Source organism: Aulostomus chinensis, chromosome 7 (assembly GCF_037954235.1).
Source record: "Aulostomus chinensis isolate RoL2024-O1b breed Wild chromosome 7, RoL_Achi_v1.0, whole genome shotgun sequence".
NCBI lineage: Eukaryota > Metazoa > Chordata > Actinopteri > Syngnathiformes > Aulostomidae > Aulostomus > Aulostomus chinensis.
The window spans coordinates 22,142,148-22,166,715 of record NC_141326.1 but is presented as its reverse complement, the minus strand read 5'-3'; the positions used below and the strand labels follow the sequence as shown (position 1 = coordinate 22,166,715).

The 24,568-nt window shown below is 41.6% G+C and overlaps 1 protein-coding gene across 1 annotated transcript; it reads left to right on the top strand.

The window, feature by feature from the left end:
* The first annotated feature begins 11 nt into the window (after window positions 1-11).
* On the top strand, window positions 12-23,358 carry cd82b (CD82 molecule b). The gene is made up of 9 exons (XM_086209293.1): window positions 12-173; window positions 6,010-6,082; window positions 7,960-8,032; window positions 12,221-12,345; window positions 15,802-15,876; window positions 17,628-17,726; window positions 18,271-18,444; window positions 19,634-19,717; window positions 21,297-23,358. Exons 2-9 carry the CDS (start codon window positions 6,020-6,022, stop codon window positions 21,372-21,374), a joined length of 771 nt encoding a protein of 256 aa, XP_086065419.1. The 5' UTR covers window positions 12-173; window positions 6,010-6,019; the 3' UTR covers window positions 21,375-23,358.
* The last annotated feature ends 1,210 nt before the right edge of the window (window positions 23,359-24,568 follow it).

Sequence of the window (24,568 nt, the reverse complement as noted above, 5' to 3'; positions counted from 1 at the left end):
CCGTCTCTACCGCACGGGGGTGTGTGAACCCTTCCCCAGACACACACCTCGTTTCTCACTAACTAACACGTTACTAAAGCTGGTGTACACACACACACACACACACGCGTACACACACAGAAGAGTTTCGTTGCCGTCTCGTCCAACTGTTCCTCCTGATAAAGAAGAACCAAGTAAGTGTCTTTCATTGTTTTTGTTGCGCTAACATTAGCAATAAAGTCGTAACGTTAGACGACGCCATCTCTCTCTCCCACTCTCCCTCTGATTTTTAAAACTTTTTACCCCTCGTCTCACTTTCGACCGGTACAGCGCAAGATTGAAGGCATTTTTGTGTCACGTATGAATTTACGGCACATATTTATAAAGTTAACCGTTTTTTTATTGAAAGTCTAAGCCCTTTAGGTTAGCGTTTACAGATAAAGGTCATGGGAATAAACCTACCCTCATTCGTTGAGCCCACGTTGTCACTTCACGTAGCGTGTGAGAGGTTCCTAAACTGTAAAAGTACGTTAAGTCCCTTATGAATTCTTATTTAGTCATTGTTACGTGTTAGAGAAGCTAAGAAGCGAAATTACTGCCTCGGCTCGTGTATTTGTTTGTTGTCCTCTTCAACCCTTGAACTATTTTACATGGCATGCATGTTGATTAGGGTTTAGAATTGGTTATTTTTGTGTCGTTCATCAAGAATGAGTGTCGTAAATAAACTATCACTCTTAAAGTGCAATCTGATAATTCGTAGAATCCCGAACCCCCAGGTCATCCATTGGAATAGATAATCTGGAAAATGGCAGCAAAAGAAGTTTGTTTTTTTAAATTGTGTGACGTTGTATCGTCCAAAACCCTTGTTTTCACATGCACCTCTGAGGTAATCTCCATTTGCGACAGCACTTTTACAGCCCCGTCTGCATTCATAGGGGAGTTTTTTTCTTTCCTTTTTTTTGCAATATTGTGGTTCACTAGCAGATGTTCATACCTCTGCAGTCACGTCAAATTTAGCAAGAAAAACTCTCAAACTTTCTCAGCTAATAATTTAGTTTTAACTGCTTCAACTCAGCAGATTTTCATTTGCTAATATGTAAGAATTTCGGTTTGGCTAGGGTTATGGGTTACTTGGTGGCGTGTAGGAGGACACTGCAGCCTCAAGATAGAAGTGAAAGAGGCCATGTACTGCCGGTTGCACTGATTGTTTAAAGAGTTTGTTTTTAGATGTTAATTAAATGGCATTTTTTTAATCGCTTTTCATGTGGTGAGTGCTGATTTAGACGTGCAAATGTGATGCCAACCTCCTGCCTTTAAACCCTGTTTTTTTTCTTGCACAACTTTTGTTATTGTTGTGACTTTGTGTGTGTGTGTCTTGGGTATGACCTCACACACACACACACAAACACCTGTCCGGTTATGAAATCATCACAAATCCATGCTTTTATGAATGCTGTGTTATTACCGTTTCCACTGCATATATGCCTGGTAATGCTGTGCGCAGAAGACTATAATGAGCTACAGTCTGTGTGTAGTGTGCAGTGATAAGTATGTCGTCGTCACAGATGTTTAAGCTTTCCTCTGGTATGGCATTAAAGGCTTTAGAACCGGGGTGGTGCAGGCAGGTCCATGCCAGAGCGATGCCCCCACAGATGTTTAAGTGGGTCATATGGTGGTAGATGGAGGATGGCACAATGCCTGACTTTTATGGGTTGTAGTGGATCCGTGGTGTGTCCATTATGGACTCAGTTGATTCCATCTGCCACTCATGCAGTCGTAACAATGGTGACATTTCCGCGCATATCTTAACACATCTTTCAGTGCATATTTGACATGGTCTGCACATGACGGGGTCAGAAATGTGAAATAGAAACTAAAAACCTGCATGAGGTCACCAAATTTCATCATCAGGTGATTCATTTGCAGTTTTCTGCAGTTGAGTCATTTCCTTTCCGTGGGTTTCTCAAATTAAGCCCCCTCAAAAAGCTTTTTCCCCACTCCTGTATCAGTCGGCGTGTATTGTCTTTCGTTGTGAGAAAGCTGTCGTTTAGAGTCACAATGGGGTTGTTCAGAATAGCTGTTTGGCTCGGCTTCAGATTTCCTTTGCACTTTACAGGCTCTATTTTTCTTTGGAATGGATTTCACTTCAAGGGTTGGGGTCCATTGTGATAGAGTTTACTTGGGTTGTTTTAGGAAAAAAAAAATAATGCCGTAAAATGACCCCACAGTTTGTGAGCTTGCATGGATGTTATGCAAAATTGTGTATTAGTATTGGCATGTCTGTTAAACTCAATATGGTCATTTGGTAGCTTCAGAGTGAATTAGGCTTGGCCTGTTGGCCTATTTCATTTGTTGTTTATTATAATAAGTAGGACTGAGTCATTGTTGAGGATTGTTTTCACATGGCTGCGGCTTCATCAACAAACATTGGTAGTCATAACTAAGCCCTGTTTTAATCTACACTGCTGCTCACCATCTAGACACAAAGACCGACAATCTCCTTTACGGATTATCTACTTTGCTGGGGTAACTCTGTTGAGTGGTTTGGGCTTTGTGCACAGCTCATTTTTGTAAACATCAACTTGTGTTGCTATTTAGGTGATCACATTTAAAGGTCTATTAAAAAGCTATTTTCGATATCCAAGCCAAGAATGTCTGAGGTGGAAAATAAACAGAATGACGTAACTTTCTTGGTCGTTACATTTGTTGACTTCAAACAGCAAGTGAGTGTCCCCAGCAGTGCCAATTACTTAGTAAATCCCAAAAATGTGTCATCCTACAGATTGATGAATTCAGTTGGAGAGGATTAGATGAAAAGAACAACAAAGTGTTGATTTGGTTTCATGTTTACTGTAATACAACAATCTAAAGTTATCCATCCATCCATCCATTTTCTTCCACTTATCCTGTTAGGGGTCTAAAGTTATCATATCATGTACATTTTCTTACTGATGGAAAAACAAGGCTGTGTGTCTCCTTTCCTTCTCAGCCCCTATTTTCAACTGGAAAACTTTCCAAATGATGAAATTTTGTATCAAGGGATTTTGTCAACCATGAAAAACATCAGTTTTCTTCCTTTAATGGCAGTACTTTCGCCATTTCTGACATTATTATAGCACGGTGAATTTTTTGTACCATTTTAACCTTTTTTGTGAGGCCAGTACCAGATTCTTTAACTTGTTCTTTATTTTTACCCAGCCTTACAGGAAAGATGAACCGAAGCTGAGATGAGTGTTAACTAAAAGATTGCTGTATATCTTCTGGCATGTGTGCTGCAGACCAGATCAGATAATCTCATTAATCAGTTAGCCATAGCAACATACAGATTCAACCGTAACACTGGTCAACAATATCATGCCATCACAGCTGGACACTGGTGTGGTTCCCATGGCCAAGGAAACTTATTTGTATATTTTCCAACAAGCAGTTTCTGTCAAGAAATGACTAAAGTAACTGTAGCTCCCCCCACGATTCCTTTTTTTTTTAAGGTTTACATAGTAGCAGGAATAGAACCGTAGCAGGAATAGAACTGTAGCAGGAACCAAAGCCATGGCCGTTGTTTCCTTGTGGGTGGTTAATGTTTGGCGAGCTCCTTTTTGTGCATCATCTGTCAATTAACAATTTGCTTGAGCAAATGTAATCGACCTTCAATTATCCCGGGTCAACACAGTTTATTTTGGTGTTCATACACTTAATGTGTTTGAAATCAGATTTTAACAGAAAATAAGATATTGGTGTGAGGTGGCATGATCCCTCCCTGGCTCAAAATTGAATGGGTTCTTCCTTGGCGTATACTTGACAAACAACAAACAACCTGACGTGTGAAAATACAATGACTGTCTAGGTAAAAAGAAAGACCAACAACACAAAAATTAAGCAGTGTAATTTTTCTTTAAAACAAAAATAAATACACCATTTTGACGGAACCTACAGTTTGGATGTGAAAAAGAAATCTTGTCATCTGATACATGGGAAGTTGTCTTTAAAAAGGTATGTTCAGACTCCTCAAGTAACCACAATGGCCAGTTATATTTTCAGTGTTCCCAGCAAAGAGAAAGGTCAAGTTGTGCTAAATATTTTCTTTGGATTTGTGGAGCACTGTCTGACTCATGCTGCCAGGGAGCTTCACGGAGTGTCCCGACTGTATGTGTGGTGCTCGTCTGGCCTCCAGCTGTTTCTCAAAGGAAAATCTCACTCATAGAGAAGTGAGATATGTGGGCTTGCACACTCATGTATAGATCATTATGAATCACAACCTTGACTACAGATGAGGGAGAGGTAAACCAATTGTAAAGCAGATGTCACTGCAACATGGCCTAACCAAAATTGTCAGCTCCAGTTCCCAACTTGCCGTAGTTGTAAAGCACCAGCCAGACCTGCTGACTGTATTTCAGTGTGGTGGTTACATGTTTTTTTTTTTGTTTTTGTTTTAGTCAAGTCAAACACTTCTTCAAGCCAAGATTGTTGCTGCCAATAATAGATTTGAAGATCGGTTAAGTTTCTATCTGCCTGTGAGAACAACAGCTTGGAACCCATCTAATGAACACCATTGGGGGGCAAGCTGTTTGGGCTTTAAAGGGACTTTTTGGGAATAACATTTACAGGCTGTTCTCCCCTGAGCAGCGCATGGAGATTGATATACTTCTCTCCTCAGGGTGTGCCGAGCTGAGACCCACTCTTGATCCCCAGTTAACTTTGTGCAGTGAATGGTATTGGATGGGCTGGGTAGCGTACCACAGTCTTCCCTGCTCACCTTCCAAAACCTGTAGTTCCTCCTCTGTGTATGCTCAGGATGTTGGTTTTTCTTGCAGTAATCTTTATCATCCTCTCTCAAAGAGTTGGTTATTGCAGCAGCTCCTCAAGTTGTCAATCAGGGTTTTATTTTAGGTGCTGCATTAAATCACTGCAGCCAGTTAGGAAAGTAGATCTGCCTTTGTATCTGATTCTAAAATTACAACATTAACAGTTTTACATCATTTTAGTGTGAATGTCTGTGTAGACAAAGACAGTTTTGGAGAAAAGTGTATTTGGGGGCTTTTAATGCAGTTGTGCTACACAGCCAATCCACCACTGTTCATTGTGCTAAGCTAACTAGCTGTCAGCTGATCTGTGTAGGTCTCAGCTCCCCACATACACAGGAGAGAAGGTTTTGTATCTTCCTGTCTGGCTCTGGGAAGGACGCAAATAAACCTTTTTCCCAAAAGGTCGATGTGGTCAATTAAGTGAAGCCAGCAATTATCCCAGCTGTCTTCCTTTCCTTTTACTTTTGCTTTTAAATAGTTGATAGACAACTTGTGATATGAAATTGCACTTGAGAGACAGGCAGTGTTTATTGCTGGAAGGTTATACAAATATGATATGAGTGCAGATGAACTTAAAGCTAAATCAGATGGCATATGGGTTGTGTGAATCCAGTTCAGCCAACTCTCTCGGTACTGGCTGTTGCATTGAAACAAATTGTGCTCAAATATGATTACTACTCAGACAACAAACGAAAACCAGAACCCTTCCACCTCCTTACATACATAGTCTGTGTCCATATGCATATTTATAGCTTAGAGCTGTCGTCTCTACACAGTCATCATGACTTCACCACTCACCACTTTGTCGGTCTTCCCTACAATCTTTCTCACCAGCTCGTTTGTCAAGCATAAAACTATATTTGTTAACAAGTCGGCTCTGCGAAGCATACAAAACTGTCAGAAGACCCAATTTCTTACACAACAGACCAATTATTGTCTGTAGGGATTAGAGCAGGTTTGGCTGTTAAAACTGGAGAGATGTGCCTGCTGAAAATGAAAGAAGCTCATGTTGCTTTGAGGATTAGAGCTGTTTTCAATGAACAACAAAACTGTGCAGATTCTCTTTTGGTTTCACTTTGTAACTCACTTAGATAGAAAGCAAGATCTTTTCAAGGCGAGCTCCCTTTTTAATTTTGGCTTTTTGTCCATCTCTGTTTCTCTTTTTATGTCACACCTACATGGTTCTGCAAAGGTTAGTTGAAAGATTCTGTTTTCTTCTGTCCTTCAGGATTGCAGCTATGGGGAAAGGATGCATCACAGTCACCAAGTACTTTCTGTTCCTCTTCAACCTCCTCTTCTTCGTAAGTAATCATTTCTTTGCTGCAATAACCGCATATCAAATGTGTACACTGTTAAAACTGTGTCACCTAACTTCACCTTTCTCCGCAACTTTGTTTAGCTTTTGGATGCATGCTTTTTCCTCCTCAGGCTGAATCAGACATTAAGAGACACCTGATGCCTTTTATCATTTTGTGAATAATTGTCCACCAGGGCCAGACCTCATTAGAGATGCTTATGGAAATGTCTCTGCCCGGGGTAGGGACTTTATAGAGTACCTTAGCACAGCCACAACTGAGCCACAGATGGTTTATTATAGTTTATTGCTACTTCTCTCACACTGGCCACAACATGAAGTCCAGGCATTGATAAAAAAAAAAAAAAACCTAGACTCTTAAAACTGTCTCTGCGAGGATGTCCAGACTTTTCCAATGAGTCTGCAGCTGTAATCCAGAGACAGGCCTTTTGATGTGAACAGTGACTGGTGTCTAATTGGAAGCGTGTGTGTCTGTGTCAGTGTTTGTCCATTTGGACAGGTTAGACTAGTTGAGGCTAGGGGGAGCCAGGAAGTGGTGGGCTAATGATGACTGCTGGGAGCTCAATAGTCCCTCGAAATGAACACCTATTAACCAGAGCTCTAATTACTGTTGTGGGATAGGGAAGGTGTGGGGGTGCAACAGAGGCACTCATTTCTGGATTTTGCCCCCACTGCAGTGCCCCACAACTTCTAAACAAGGGAGCTCCTAATTAAACAGAAGTTCTGAACTTCGTAACCTCATTACAAGGGTACAAGAAGTAAAACCAGTTATTTTCTTTTGCCTTCAGAAACAAGCACCAAAATTCCTCAAAATGCTGATTGTCCTCAATACTGTCCTAACCTAAAGGACCAGTGTGTCACATTTAGGGAGACCTAGCAGCAGAAATGGAGTCAAATATTCATGATTATTTTTTCATCTACTGTATATATGATCACCTGAAACAAGGTGTTCAGTTTTCGTTAGCTTGGGATGAACGTCGTATCGACTGTACATAGATAGCAGGTCCTCTTCCATAAAGACGTCATGGTGAATTGCAGTGTTTCTTTAAATTAGACACGCCAAACAATGTAGATCAGAAATAATAGGCTGCTAAGCATTTCCCCAACGTGTTTAAAACAATAGTACAATAAGTCCTTGTCAAAAATGTCCGATAGTGGTGCATGACCCTGATCTTATATAGTATTTATACAGTCATTCAGTGGCATTGTTGATGTTTCTCAGGCAGTGACTTCTGTTACACCACCAAAGGTTCTACCTTACCTAGGTTTCTGTACGGGTAGTGTACTGGTACAGTGCTGTGCAGTGAGCAAACCATACTTCCAGACAAATCAACAGATGTGCTGAAAAACAAATCTAGGGCTTGCGTGTTTTTAGCAAAACAAATCTAGGGCTTGCGTGTTTTAGCAAAACAAATCTAGGGCTTGTGAGTTTTGCAGCTCGTCTGTCTGTCACGTAAGCTCAATTCCAGTGCAGAGCTCTACACACCACAGCTTAAACTTGCAAAAGGAGGGTTGGTCAGTTGGTTGCCGTCGGGGTCCTATAGTATCACTCGGTTCCTGTTGGCATTGCGGAAGCTAGAAATGTAAAGCCATTGTGGCTGATTGGCTGTTAAATTTGAGATAAACAGCAGGGTGGTTTTCTTGATTAATTATCCCCTCTCCTTCTGTAAAGTGTTGTGAGACAAAGAGAAAGAGAAAAGAGGCAGATAGAAACACCCAGAGAATAGTTTGAATTGGATTCATCCCAGATGTGACAATAAGAGGAACCAAAGTAAAGCATCTGTTTAAAACACACTATCATTGAGAGTATTTGATTATGATACAGGACATACTGTCTAACTCCTCTCTTTTTCTCCTTCACAGGTCTTTGGAGCATTGATCATGGGCTTTGGACTGTGGGTTCTCTTCGATAACCAGAGTTTCATCGCTGTTCTACGTAAGTGTTGTCATATTCTCACACACACACACACACACAAACAAACAGGCATTCGTGCGCTGTCCCTTTGCCACGTCCCAAGGAGATAATACTCTAGTCTGCAAACATTCAGCACATTTGACCCATGTCAGCTCAGCTGACTGGAGAGTTTTAACATATGGAATCCTGAAACCTCTAGGCTACTCTGTGCAGCATATGTTGATATTCCACTATAGGATTCATCCCAGAGGAACCACAGAGGAATGCTCATCCCTACTTAAATCAAAAATGAAACACAACTTCCTTAACAACTCCAAAAAAACATCTTGTGCAAATAGACACTAATAAGGAGAATAAGCTAGTCAAGAGAGGTGACAGGCTAACAATTATCATGACATCTCAAGTCATTTTATCTCATGTTAAAAAATCGCAGCTTATTTCCCCCCAGTTTCCACTGACTTGTACTTTGAACCTGCCAATTCACTCAACTCCACGGAGTCACAGATATTGCTCACAGATGTTGTCACTCATCTATTTGTAGTCCTTGCATAATAAGAGCACTGCATTATGCTTCAAGAGGTAAAGTAATCGGCTATGTCATTGACAACAATGAAGAGAAAGCATAATGACACTCAGTTCCAGCCTTTCCTGAAAAGAACGGGGAACTATGGATGGAAACTCGTAAATCTCTTCATAAATGCTTTCAGTGTGTTCACTCCAGATGGATTGTTGCCGAGAGCAGGGGGGAAGTTTTTACCAACACCAGTCTATATGGAAGAATTTTTTTCAGTTTATATTTTGACAATTTGTTGCAAAATATGTTGAAAATGAAAAACAGCATGTCTTTCAATGAGTGACAGGGAGATATGTTTATGATCAACTTGGACAACTTTCTCCATTTCCGCACCTCAAACTCAAAACAAAGGGATAAAGAAATCAAGGAAGGCACTGCCTTGACTAATGAATTACGAAAAGGCTGGGGTATTGAAAAAAAGACCAACTAGAATTGACCTTGTGTTCATAACTAGGCAGACTAGAGTCTCGTCCTTCCTCTGACTCCTATTTCAGCTCCAGAGGTAACTGTACAGAGAGGAATCTCTGCGGGGTCATTATCGAGCCGAGTTTGCTTATCTCCAGCGCAGGCATCCAGAGTATAAAAGGCAGGAGAGTATCTATCATCCCTTCCAGACCCAGTGCTATTGTTCTGATAATCCAGCTGTTCCTCCAGAGATAGCAGTGATCCCGCTTCCCTCATGCCCTAAGGACATCCCCTCCTATATGGGGCTTGATAACCTCTCCCCCATGTATTTTTATTTGCTGAACTCAAGATCCACCAGCCTCAGCTCCCTCCCAAATCCTTGCATTACTAACCTGACTGGAAATATCTTGCCACTGTCCACACAGGAACAAAACCCAAGCTGCAGGCAGCTCTGTTTATTGATTCTCTGCGTTCTCCTCAGATGTTGTACCATTGGCTGGCCATAAACAGGATCTCTGTGTTTTCAGTTTCCATTCTTTATGTGTTGTATTAATAGAGGCCTCTGCAGCTGTTCCAATGACTACAGGCAAGGGAACTTTGGTTTGGTTTCAGGCCTCTTTTTTCCAGTGAAAAAGAATTTACTCCTCAGTGTTCAGTTCACCCTTCTGTGTCTGCACTCTTTGCCTCATTGATGTGATGTCTTGAGTTTATCTTGCTGGCACTCGCCAAAACACAGCTTTCCTTATGTTTATACAGAAGTCATCCTTGGCAAGAAGGTCTGCAAGCCAGAGAGTGCATCAGACTCAGTTTGGAAATAGTTCCTCTCTGAGGCTTTCCAACTTATCATCAAAAAGAAGTTTGGAAAGAAATTGGATAATTATTTTTCTTAGGGCTGTTTAAGTGTATAAATGCAGCGTAAAGTTGGTCCACTGATGTTTACATTTTAAATTTGCACATAAGGTCAACGATTACATTTCTCCAGCTGTATACAAGCTGAATATTTATAGGAGGACCAGCTATACCAAATAATCCTCCCTCCCTCAGCAAGGCACCATAATTCTTGTCTCTTTAAATGGAAATTTCCGTGGAAACCACATTTTCGAAGAGACCTACATGGAAAAGTGCCATAATACATGACGGAACAGTGCATTAACCAGGCGAACAAATGCTGACTTAAGGAGAATGGTGTGCTTTAGTATGACCACAGAAGAAGACAAATGCTAACTTAACAGCAGGAAGTCTGAAAAGTATTTTTGCCCTGCGGCATTGATTCACCTGGCAGAGGGCTAGAGAGGAAATACTTTTTAAAATTTTCCCAAGTTTTTCTTTTCACAAAGTCAGAACAGACATTGCTGCTCAAATGTCAAAGTCCCCTTGTATATTCAGATAATGCTATTTTTTTTTGCAGCTGATTCAGTGTGATGTAACAGGAAATGGTCCGTCTAAAGAACTGATGCATTGTGATAACTCATCAGGAAATATTAGAAAAATGCATCAAAGATAATTATCTTAGAGAACTAGTTTTAAAGATAAATTACATAACATTTCCTATAACAGAGTTTTTATTAGATCAAGTGCTTATTGAAGCACTGGCCTGCAGGGAGACCCACAAACATCTGTTACAATTTTTAGTTCCCACACTCAATCATAGCATGTTGGCTCTTAATCTGTACTAACTCAACCTGTCTTATACTGATTTACTGCTGCAAACAACGGTGAAATAAAATAGACCTGCTCTTTTCAACAAACATTGAGACCAGTTAGTTCTGCTCATGAAATTGACCTTTTATGCCACCAGCTAGAGCCTTTGCAGTCGCTTGCATTCAGGAATGCAGTTTATTTTGACTGAAGCTCTGTTACCATTTAGCTTTAAGCATTTCATACAACTCTCCAAATTCTCCTGGTATTTCTTGTTTTGAAGTATCATCTGTTGTTTGTGCAAACACTGGTGTGCGCATGTGCATGAAGAAGATCGAAAAAATGTTGTTGCTGCAGTGCTGGATACAGACCATACAGTGTACTTGTCTGCCTCCTTTTAAATACTACCCTGTAGCCACATAAACACTGTACACGTGTTAGCCCCAGTACTTTTACCTTTCAATTATTCCCAGTCTACCAGAACATGTGCTGTTCTGGTAACTCATGTAGCTTCTTAAATGCATTCATGTGTTTCTGTGTGTGTTTGTATATTTTCCGTTCTGTAGTGATATTTAAGGTAAAAGTTTCATCTGAGGTGCATTGTGTCAGGTCTTTCCACATGTGCACAATATGAGGAGGATAAAATATTGGAGTTCATTACTTGTAGAACAGGTTGTCCTGTTATGATACTTACCATGTAATTGCAATGTCTCATGGTCTGTTCCAGCCTGAATCCTTTGGTAATGCACATCATAATGTGGTCATGAGCTATACTACGTATAAATAAAGGTTGAGAAAAAAAATATAAACTCTGATGAAATACAAGTAAACAATACAGCCATATGCATTTACACTCGTACGTCTCCTGCCTTGACCAGATAAGTCATGAGCGAATAAGTAAAGTTGTCTAATTCAAATTTATGGGCAGACTGATGTTCGCCATGCTAAGTCTAGCATAGAACTGTTGATGGGATTTCGGGTCTGATAATTTTCATTTAAAATCTTCTACTGTATTTACTCCATGTGATCACAGCTGCAGAAGGCATCAGCTGCTAATATGAGAGGGGAATTTAAACTAAGTTTGTCTGTTCAGTATTCCAGCGAGCTAGCAAAGATGCAACATTGCATGGCATGGATAATAGTGCAGCGATGGATGAGCCGCTCTCATGTCTTCCAACTTTGTCACAAATGGTTTGAAATGAGTTATCTGAATGTGCTGGCTGGTTCGCTTGGCCCTGGAATCTTCAGGAGCTGGAGTGATTTCACAGGCCTCCGATTTTGGCTTCATGTGCAGTCTCTGAGGCTTCTTCAGCCCTGATAACACATGGCAACTTAATGGTTACAGTTTATCTCCTCTCAAAACTGCCCATTTTCCATCTCACTCTCCATGTCCCTCTGCCTGGATTTCTCTTGTACATACCAAAGAGAGTAATCGATTAATCTCACTACACATCCACTTGTCTTGGTCCAACTCTTTCTGCCTGCCTATTTGCATAATCAGTTGCGGGAAAAGTATTTGAATGCTAACTGTGTGAAACATTTGACATGTTCCCTTTTTGTTTGTTAAACTCTCCCTTTGTTTCTTTCTGCAGAGGAATCATCAGACACAGTGAAAGTGGCTTCCTATATCCTCATCGGAGTTGGTTCCTTGACAATGGCCATGGGCTTCTTTGGATGCATCGGAGCCATCTATGAAATCCGTTGTCTGTTGGGTCTTGTAAGGATTTATATTCACTTGGAGCTGTAACACTAACATGCTATTGCTCAGTTTCATTCAAGTTTCAGAACTACAGAAGTGTTGACAACATATGTAAAGTCCTTTCAAAGCTTCCCCAAAGAGCTCAGCTGAAAGACCCATGTGGAACGGCTGCTGCCAGCACAGCCCATTAGCATCTGAGTGGTCGGTGGCCTAATACTAGGATCCACCGTGAGGGGCCACAGGGCCAGCAAGATTTTGGAACGGGCCCAAAATCTGCTTCTCAACGAGAGAGTGAGACAGGTCCATTTCACCGTCGAGGGACTAAAGAGCAAGCTAGATCACCTTAATCAAGAGTTATCGCCATTTCTGCCACCCGCCATCTTGGACAAGGTCACCTCCTTCGCTGGGACAGCCCAACTATCTCAACATCAGAAGAGCAAGGAGAGGCAGAAAAGGAAATTCGCTCGCCTCCAGTCTCGCCTCGACCGGGAACGAGAAGCAGAAGGCCCAACCCCAGCGGACTCACAGGACAGGTGGATAAGGAACTTATCCAACAGGGAGCTCACCAGTCCTGAGAAACGCGTCCTTGCAAAAGGAATGAACTTTGCTGTCACCCCGAAACATCTCCCGACGGTGGACCTCATCACTGCCACAGAATCCGCCATCAAGGAGAACAACCTCTCCACCACAGAAGCAGACGAACAACAACTCAAGGTCACAGCGGCCCTCTCTGAAGCGAAGGTCCCCTCTGCCAACTTCTCGATCCAGGAAAGGAAGGCCCTGAATGCACTGAGCAAAGATGAAAACATTGCCATCCTTCCGGCTGACAAAGGAAGATGCACAGTGGTCCTTGACACAACTGACTAACAGGACAAGATCAGTTCTCTTCTCAGTGACATTCACACATATGAGACCTTAAAACGCGACCCCACCAGCAGCTATAAGAAGAAAGTGGTGGAACACCTACAGAAGCTGCAAAAGGGGGAAATCATCAACCGCTTGGAGTATCACTGCCTGTACCCCGGAGACGCAGTTCCACGGATTTACAACCTCCCCAAAATCCACAAGGAAGGTGCCCCGCTCCGACCCATTGTCAGCAGCATAAACTCCGTGACGTACATCACCACCAAACACGTCGCCACCATCTTAGCCCCCTTGGTAGGGAAAACCCCCCACCACGTCCAGAATTCCATGGACTTCGTGAACAAGGTTAGAGAACTCAAGCTGGACCCAGATGAGACCATGGTGTCCTACGATGTGACCTCCTTGTTCACCTGCGTCCCTACCGTGGAGACTGTGGAAACAATGAGGAAACGCCTACAGCTGGACAACACCCTCAGCAACAGGACCAACCTCAATCCGGACCAAATCTGCCAACTTTTGGACCTTTGCCTGAACACAACTTACTTCCAGTACAGAGGGAAGGTTTTCAGGCAAAAACACGGCTGTGCCATGGGTTCTCCCGTATCTCCTATCGTGGCCAACCTATACATGGAAGAGGTGGAACAGAGGGCCCTGACTTCCTTCAGTGGACCCTCCCCCACCCACTGGTTCCGATGCGTTGATGACACCTGGGTGAAGATCAAGGTTCAGGAGGTACAACCGTTTACAGCACACATCAACTCGGTAGACGACAACATCAAGTTCACCAGAGAGGATGTGAAAGACAACCATCTGCCCTTTTTGGACTGCGACGTCTACGTTCAAGAGGACAGGAGACTGAAGGTGGATGTGTACAGGAAACCCACCCACACTGACCAATACTTGCTTTTTGACTCTCACCATCCTCTGGAGCACAAGTTAGGTGTCATCAGGACGCTGCAACACCGAGCGGAGACGTCCAAGGCCGGAAAAAAGAACAGCAGCATCTGAAAAGAGCACTTAAAACTTGTGGCTTCCCAGACTGGACCTTTTGTAAAATCCTCTACCAGGTCCAGAAAGGAGGAGAGCTCCAGGAGGAGGGAAGATGAAGAAGGCAGGAGAAAAAAACATAGTGATCCCCTATGTGGCAGGGGTTTCTGAGAAATTAAGGAGAATCTATAACAAGCACCGCATCCCTGTGTCTTTTAAACCAGACAACACTCTGAGACAAAGACTGGTTCACCCCAAAGATCCCACCCCTCACAGCCAGAAAAGCAATCTGGTATACGCTGTCAGATGCAGTGAGGCCTGCACGGATCTCTACATAGGGGAAACCAAACAGCCCCTCAACAAGCGCATGGCCCAACATAGAAGAGCCAACTCTGGAGGACAGGACTCAGCGGTTTTCCTCCACCTCAAGGAAGAAAGCCACTCCTTCCAGGTGATCATGTCCAAATCCTTGACAGAGAGGACAGATGGTTTGAAAGAGGAGTTAAAGAAGCCATCCACGTCAAGATAGAGAAACCATCTTTGAACAGAGGAGGTGGACTGCGACATTTCCTTTCACCTATTTACAACCAAGTCCTTTCAAAACTTCCCCAAAGAGCTCAGCTGAAAGACCCATGTGGAACGGCTGCTGCCAGCACAGCCCATTAGCATCTGAGTGGTCGGTGAAACTCCCTAACGACCACCCCTGAAACTCCCTGACACCTCACAACGACTGTCGTTTGGGGAGGCCAGGTGAGTTCTCGGGAGGGTCGTTTCCACCACAAGAGCACTGACCACTCCCACATAGGTTTATAAGCTGGAGTTTCCACACTCTTCACTAGAACTGAAGAAGCCTCTCGGATGAGAGGTGAAACGTCTTCAAGATAAACTTACGTCCAGTTGACCAGATTTTACTTCGCTTCGATCTTTTTCACATGTTGTTCTCCATCTTACCCTTCCCTCATTTCCTGTCATCTTTGACAGCTGACTTGAACAAAAAAAACTACCAAATATATACTTTGTAATATAAATCTTAAATTAGCTATGTTTTTCATGTTCATTCTTTTTACTTTATAGTTAAGAGCACACGACAGATTCCTGTAGACAGTAAAATCCTTTCACATTACGCCTTATGTGAGAGCTTGGGGGTCGCAGCATGTGTGGACTTAGAAAAGGGGAGGGAGGGATCACAGGGATAAAGCCAGGGAGATGCAGGGGGTACAACAAGAGTGGGGATGGGTGCACGACCTCCAGAGGGTTAAACCTGCTAGAGGTTAACTGAAGAACTGCCATGACCTACTTCTCCCAGTGACAGTAACCAGCTGGCACAGGCCCCTGTTCACACAGCCACATGCAGCACAAGGCTTCGGAGATTATGTTCAAGATGCATTTCTGCACGCAGATTAGATACAGTTGAAAATAAAAGATGTACATTTCTGCGAAGGAGAGTTCCTTGCTGGGCTTTTGTGTTTGTTTATTTTCTTTCTTCTTAATATGAAAGTCATTTTCTTGTTTTATAGCCAATATGAATGATTTTTTTTTATTTGGGGGGAATCGTGGTTTGCTAAAATAATGCTAGCATGTATGAATGTATCTTAAGATGAACTTTCCCTTTTTTGTCCACAGTACTTCACCTGCCTCCTGCTCATTCTTATTGCCCAGGTGACTGCTGGAGTTCTCATTTACTTCCAGAGAGATCGGGTAAGATAGTAACATGAACTTGGGTTTCCTCCCCTGCTTTCTTGCATTTTCTTCTTTTCAGTCATTTCTGTTTTTTCTCTCTGTCCTAATTTTGCCATCTTGACCCTTATTTCTTTTGCCCTCTCACCTCCGCCACCTTCCCCACTATTGACACAGTCGTGGCTGCTGGGTATTTGTGCTTGCTCCCGTGTAGCAGCTGTGACTTGCTGTGCATTTAAGTCTCAGCTAAACCTGATAGGGAGCCCCCTGCTTCATGTGATGAAATACAGTTAATAGTTCAACAAATAGAAAGTGACAGGAGTTTAGGGGTTTTTCTGATGTGACATTGGATGTTGTTACACAGTCATATGAAGCAGGTGGCCTGTCCAAATGTAGAGGAAGTAAAACACTTTTTTTGTCATTTCAGTTCCCCTTGGTTTTTGTTTGAGTGTGGGTTCAAAAAAATTTGTTACTTAAATTGCTTTCATATGCTGACATTTTAAACAGAAAAGGTCTAACAATGCAACATAAATACAGTAATTATTACCTCAGGTACAGACTCTCTTGTAAGACAAGTCTTTGATGACACAGTGCCCCCTACAGGCGGGCTAATCAACTCACCAAAGAATTTTTTTTGTTTGGATCTTTTTCTTGAACACACAAAATTGTAATGATTAAAACACTACATGCATACCCTCAGTAGAGAAAAGCCACATAGGAAGTTTAATTTCTTTGCTTAGTTTTTCTATTGTTTGTCTGCGAACTCGGCCAGGCCTCCTTTGAAAGAAATGCTTCCTATATCTGTGGTACTTGCTGAATAAAATAAATGCTTAAGTGAAAATTAAAAACAGGTCACAACAAAACACATATGAAGGACCCATGAAGCACCCATGAACAAAAAACATCAAAAACAATAAAGTACCAGTTTGATCATAAAGGCCTGTAAAAGGTGAGGGACCTATAATGACCTGTAGAAGAAGCAGGTGCCAAATGTCACAAGAATCTTAACTGTAGAGCTTCAGGTCATCTTTCTAATGGCAGCGACTAAGTACACCATAAAATGAGTCCTCATCAAGATGAGGAATAGTTCATTCCCTTAAAAGCTTCTCTGGTTAATAGCAGGTCAAAGGGATAATAGAATCAGCCTCCAATTAAAGAACCAACATCACATGTGTTTGCACAGTGTGTGAAGGGAGTGTTGTGTTTAAACACTCCACACTCCTTAGATAGGTTTCATTTTCTGCACATTTCAATTCCCTCCCAGGACTTTGCTGCTGTTCCAGCTGCCTTCTAGCATGTATGTTTGTGTGTGTGTGTGTGTGTGTGTGTGTGCGCGCGTGCGCACGCACGCACGCATGTGTTTATGTATCTCTGGAGCTTTAACATGCTCCTTGTGTTTAAGGCTTACCACAGGGCAGGGTGGTGCCTTTTCCCAGAATAGCGTGAGGCTGTCCTCTACGAAAGAGTTCAGAAGCTACATTGCTGCTGCTGCTCTGTGGTCTTCGACGCTAAGCACCCACAAAGTTAAATTTTTCTAGCGGATATGACTCTTCACTGTCCAAGATGTTGCCTTATAAAACATAAAGATCAGATACTGCTTGTAAATCTTTGCTAAAAACTGTGGGTGTGTTTGTTTTCTGTCTCTTTACCACCAAAGACTAATTTATATGTGGACAAACGACTGTTTTGATGGCCTACATGTCATAATATTTGTATCCTTGACTAAAAATGTTTGAGAACCTTTGTGTAACATATTCTGTCTTTGTTTTTAGTTGAAATATGAGATGTCCAACATCATAAAGGGCATGATCATCAACTATACAGGCCAGAACAAGACCACAGAGCACACCTGGGACTACATCCAGAGGACGGTGAGATGACATCACATCACATCACATCACTTGTTTAGTAATCACACTGACCAAATAGTGTTATGGATGAATATGTATTTCCCCTACCTAGTTATAGTGCTGAAAATGAATAGGAGTGACCTAGATTAAGTGCTGTCTTTAGTGCTTGGCGTGCACTGTCAATATTGTCACAAGAAAATATGCTGAATAAAGAGCAGTGCCAGCTTATTGTCACCGAGCACAAATTCATGACATTTGGCCATATTTGTTGTCTGAAGGGACACTTAAAGAAACAATTTTATTTATCTTTATGGCAGGAGATCCTTTCGTGAATGTAACTCTTAACCTTCAGTACAAGTGGAAGATTTCTCTTCCTTGCCAGTGTGTAAAGCCATGCATAGAGCTTTGGTTTTTAAATTTGCTGCCATCATGCCAACGCACTGGAGGTGACTGGATTATTATTAATTCAGTTGTTGAATATGACAAGAGAAATATGTCTTTGTCCTGAATGACCAGAACTCTCTGTTCTCTCAACTCAAACCTTTCATTTCTTTCACTCAATTAGATGAAATGCTGTGGGTGGACTTCTCCAGGCAACTGGTCAGAGAACTTTCTTATCAAGAACAGCACCCAGAACCTCTACTCATGCTCCTGTCGCAATGAGTCTCTACCTGGCACTGACATCAAGGTTGAGGGCCTGTGTGAGCACCTGTCTACAGACTTACCTGTCTATGAAACGGTACTTCTTACTATTTAATTCTAACCAACCATGTATTGTAACAAATGAAATATCAACAACAACCCACATTCAATCTTTTGAATCCACCCAGTGAAAGGAGGCGGAGCTATGTTGGCGTGACTCTGTAGGATGCAGGCAGGTCAACTTACTGTTAGAAAGACGACAGTGCAAGGAAGAGTATCATACCACTACTGCAAAAAAAGACGTTTCAAATATTTAGTGTTGGTGTTAATAATCTGTATTTTAAACAACACAAGGAAATAACCCTTGCATGACATCTAGATGACTGTTATTGTAAGTTTGAAAGTGGTTGGTGATCATTAGCCAGCAGGCATTTACCCAGCACAGTCAAATTTCAGTCCCGATCCCAGTGTAAAGTATGAAAGCTGACTTTGGAACTATTATTAGATTAGTGTTAGTGTTTAGATTGCAGTGATGTATCTTGTTTAGCGTACACAGTGTAATTGGGAATTAATCCTTACCACTGTTTCTTTGTGAGAGAGTGCCATGTAGAGCAGCTGCACCTCTTTTCTCTCTCCATCCAGGATTTTACTCTGCCAATTTTTGAGTTTTTTGTTGATAATCTGCTGGGAGTTCTAATTGGCAGTGATTCAGCAGGATTCTTTCAATACACACATTTCAGAATCATTTTGCTGCCTTGTCCAACATCATTTGAACATTTATTTTGACAGTTCCATGTCAGGACCGTGATCAGGGTTACGTGCCTCTGGCTGGTGAACATTGCTACAGTACACCTGCATTGTTCAGAGTGACCTCACACCTTCCCTCATTACTCAAGTCAGTTTGTCTAGTGTTGTGTCACTCCGGCTGCCAGCTCAACATGGCGCTATGGTCACACTTAATCAGCACAGTAAAAGCCCACACCTGAGGTATTTTTGTGGTCTGTGATTTGTTTAAAAACCACTAAAAGCCACATGGTGCTGTTGTTTGGTCGACATGTTTCAGAAACGTTAACACTCTCTCTCTCCTTTTTGTAAGCCCAGCTAAGCCGTGTTGTTCTTCCTCTCAGTGACTTCGTCCAAAGACCACAGTCCTGTTTTGAAAAAGGCTCTGCTCATGTCCGGCTTGGATCACAGTCATTCATCTCCCCTCTGCATGTTGGCCTCTTTCTGTCTTTCTCAAACTCATTCTTTTTTTCTTTTGCTTCCTTTCCTGTTCTCTCCTTCAGGGCTGTATGACCAGCGTGGAGAAATGGCTGCTGGAAAACTGTGGAGTTATTCTGGGAATCTGTGTCGGCGTGGCAGTCGTGGAGGTATCTCTCCCTCTCTGTACTTAAGTCTATCTTAATATAATACTCACAGGACATTTGAAGCAAGTTGCTGTTAACTGTAAATATTCTTCCTTTGTATCCTGCCTGTAAGACATGCGACTACACTGGAAGAAACGAGTCGAATCTACAATAATTCAGTCATGCAAATAGTTCTAATCTAAATTCAGATGGTGAAATAACAAGGATTGAACTGTTTGAGTTCATTAAGTGTCACAGCAGCAACACCTAACTACCAGGAACCACAGCTGCATCCCCCAACCACATATAAGCTTCAGCTGGTTGCAAGAAAGCACAAGACTGTGGATTTTGCAGCGCATTTTTTCTCAATTGAATCATGTAACCTCATGGAGTATGGAGAGGAGCGAGTGCAGCAACCAGGTCTGAACAATGCATTTCTTTAAACACAACAAGGGAGGGCTTCTGTTTTGATAACTTGGAACTAATTCAAGTCCTTCTCTAGCAAAGCATTCTTCTCTGGATAATGTTTGGTTTTTGATTTATGCTAGGACAATACAAGCCAGCTGATGAAGCGATGTCCTTGCATTTGATAGACCAGTGGATCTCACACTGGGGGTCGGGACCTCCACGAGGGATGCACAATAACTTTTTGGGTTCACCAAATGGTCGTGCATTGTGCATTTTGGAAACCGTTTTTTTCACATTCTGTTGCCTGTAACAGTGATCTAATTTATGTTGGCATAGATTCTATTGACTTTGTAAGAGTCAGAGTGTTCCTGCAAAATATGAAAACTAGCATATAGTGTGTTTTTAAACCGAGACCCGGAAAACCACCAAGCTGCTTTTTTGCCAGACTTGGTCACCTCAGTAACTCAGGCCTTTTTAAAGCTGCATACATCCATGCAGAGTAGGGATGCATATGTGTTCAAATAAGTTCCCAGAGAAGCATTGACAATAATATTGAAGATTTGAATGTCCAGATGCTCACATATTATCCAGATACAAATATGTGGCCTGTTGCTGCTCAGCGGCAGAAAGCTAAATGTAACATGTGAAACCCACACATACAGATACCATGTACCCAGTACACTTAATACTCTAAGCCATTTCAGTCATGGTGATGTATCAAAAATTCTCTAATATTTCTTGAACACGACAATAGAAGCCTGAATAAAACCAAACCAAATAATCATTTTAGCAGCAGTTCATGAAAACTGTTAAGTAAAAAGAAAAAGAGAACACTTTGGAAAACAGATCATTTTTGGGATTGACCAGAAACACATAATGATGTCTTTTTACACCCCCAGTACACATGTTGACTGCAGTGTAGGAGTAATTTCAGTACATTTAAAAATCCTCCTCATTCTCAGAAACACTTGAGAACCATATGTGACAGGTGATGTAATTAAATGAGATTACAATCAACAGATGAATAGTAATAACACTGATGCTGATTTTCAGGTCAACTTTCATGATACATGTAGAAAGAAAATAAATAAATAGATATAGATATAGATAGATAGATAGATGCAGTTGTGTTTTTGGATATACAGTATGTGGGTTTCAACTGTGAAAACTTAGTTGTCAACTCTTTTCCTTGCAGCTCCTGGGGATGATCCTCTCCATGTGTCTGTGCAAGAGTGTCGTCCAGGAGGATTATACCAAAGTACCAAAGTACTGAGCTGCAGACAGAAGCAGCTTCACACCACTCACAGATGGATGGACTCTTTCCCTCTCTCTACCCATCTCACATTCTTATGTACACTCACACAAATTAAGACAGCTGTCTCCACCATTCCAGCTTCTCCTGCCTTGACAGCTGTGCCGATTTCTCACGCCCCGTATGCCCCCCCCCCCCCCCCCCCCCAATCACCACCACCACAAAACACACACAAAAATACACACTTCTCTATCAAACTTGACACACTTGTTGGACGTAGTTCACAAGTTACCATTGTCTTATTATTGACATTTTTATTGATTTTTATGTGATGGTGGAAGGGATAATTTTACAGTTTGATATGATGCAAATGTCTGAGAAGAGTTTTTGTCTTGTTTTGTTTTCCTTGGCTGACCTCAATGAAGCCCTTAAAATAGAATAGAGAGAGCACTTTAGTAACATTTGGCGAGCTGAGAGCCGGAGCATCTTCTGACTCTGGGGCACATAGATGAGTGGGAGATGAGAGGGTGTGGGTGGGTGCTTGGTTGACGCTCATAGGGATTAATCCCACTCTCTGATCCTGCAGCTGGTATTTGTGGTGCAGAGGGTGGAGACGAGGCGAGGCCCCCAGGCTGAGCAGGGCAGGGCTGCTGTGGTAGAGGCTTCTGTCATCAGCTCCTCGTACTGTGCGGCCCTGATATTAACCTCCGTTTACACCCACCGCCAACACCACCAACACCCCCCTCCACCTCCTCCACCCTCGCGATTCATCAGCATCACAAAAACACGTCGCAGTTTGCTCGGGTGTGTCCGACTGCTAACCAGTAGCTTGAAGTGAAGTTAAGTTTGTGTATGATGTGTAGAGTGTAATATTGTATTACATGTCCTTTCTATATTTTTTTTCCACAAGTGTATATATGACTTTAGTAAGGGATTATGGCAATTCTGTGCTTGGTCAGCATTTTTTCATGGGAAATCCACCCACAGGCTCTTGTTTTAAGAGTCATCATGTTCCTCTCGATTGTTTATGATGTAAAGAATGTGACTGCCACAGCAGCTTGGCGGCGCTATTTTGATCTGAATCAGAGAAATTCAACTCCCTTGTTTTGAATTCATCTGTCATCACTGTTGAAGTCACGATCACAACTGATCAATGATCACCACGTCTGTGTAACCGAAGAAGACAAATATGTCTCCAAATATGCAAAGAAACAGGAAGTACATTTGTAAACTGCAAGTCAGTTAAACAGAATTTGACAACTGAGAGGAAGAGTCTTCGCTTAATGGCCTTTTTAACACACACACACACACACACACACACACAAACACTTTTAATGAAAACTAGCAATATTTGGCACCAGTGTAGCACCAGTATCCCAATATATTCTCGTATTGATATGGTAACTGTGGCACTGTCCAAAGATATGTTAATATCCATCTCCTCAAACCCTCCCGAAAGATTCAATCTGTTATCATGTGAGTTATTTCGACTTGTTTAAGGAGAAAGATATTAAAAGTCACATATTTTAGAGGCATGTATGACCAGAAAATGTTCCCAGTTTACACATTTGCTAAGTGTTATCTTATCTTCCTGGTTATGAACTCCTCTCATCATCTCAGCATTCAAATTCATTTCAAACACACGTATGTATTTATGGTTGATCTTTTATTTGCAGTTTGTCTTAACTTCACATTCATCATGCTGCGATTACACACAAGGGACGAAACTGGCCTAATTTTTTTTTTAAAAATAAACAGCTGTATCTGGCAGGTCAGCCTGTATTTTATCATCTGCCAAATTGAAACATTAATTTAAGTAAATGAGATGAAGGCTTTTTTTTACTGTGTTTTAAATCTTTGTTACACTTTTACAAAAAAAATGCAATGACTTTGTTTCGTTTAAAAAAAAAAAAAGTTTGTGGACCTGTAAGCCATGTTTAAAAACAAATTATGTATTTCTTTTTTATTACTGAGAATTAGTAATAAACCTGAACCCACTAGTGTATCTGTCATTTGTTTTGTTTCTTCTCATGACAAGTAGTAACCATGGTAACTGAGCTTAAGTACTTTTTGGCAGGCCAGAGAACCTGATATACCTGAAGCTGGTCAGATGTCGGTGTTGGTGTCAGCCAGTAGATGGCAGTATAGACTCACCAGTGTAGCTGATGCAGGCAAAATGGGACATGATGAGCAACATATGAACATTTTTTATTATTTAAGATGTGTGATATATTCTTCATAATTGTTATAAAAATAGTTAAACAAAATCTGCAGAGAATGCAGGTATTTTTACATTTTGTCATTTTGTCATGTTACTTCATTACCTTGCTAGTTCTACACCTCTGAGCTTCTACACCTCTGAGCTACTCTTTTTTTTTTTGATTCCCCATGTATTCTTTCTATTTCCCTGTGAATCAAGTCTGATTGTGAATAGAACAAAGAACTGCATTTATTTCACTGTGACAAGTGGACTTTTTTTCCTTTTCAGTAATTTAAAAGAGCTCCTCTCATAAGATTTTTTTTTAATTTGTCCTGCTCCTCTCATAAGATTTCTCTCTTATCAAAGAGACAGTGCCTCATGATGTCATGTCGTGCCAGAAGCTAATACTTCACCGCTGACTCACCAGCACAGCTTTTAAGCAAAACAACACAATCAGAGGAGAGACCTGCATTCTCCTGTCCACTATTGTCTGAGACACTTAACCTTGAATGTGCAGTACTCTTAGGAGACAGTTTAACGTAACTCGGTGGAGCCACATCTCATCAGGGAGCTCTGCTCATGCTGGAAATGCCAAAACCTCAACTTCTAATTAAAAAAAAAAAAAAAAGATACTGGAACATTAAAGAACAGCTGTGGGCTTCATAGAGGAAGAAGGAAATGGAGGGCTTCGGAACACTGGACGTTTAACCCTTCACGGTTCTTCAAGAGTCTTGTACTTAGTCTAGGGTGAATTATGAAAAAAACAAACAACAAAAGACATAAAACAATTTTCTGATCGAAGGAAGAAGAAGCAGCTGAAAATTCATTTTCACTTGTGTGAGATTCTGTTGTGATTCTGTCGGTGACATGAGGGCACTGTTCCAGGCATTAACATGAACAGCAGACTTTAATGAAATGTTCACATACTACACTAAACTCTTTGAGTTACATCATTATGGAAATTTGCCATTTTTTTCTGGGTAAATTGTTGAGAACAAAGAGTCTGACAATGTCA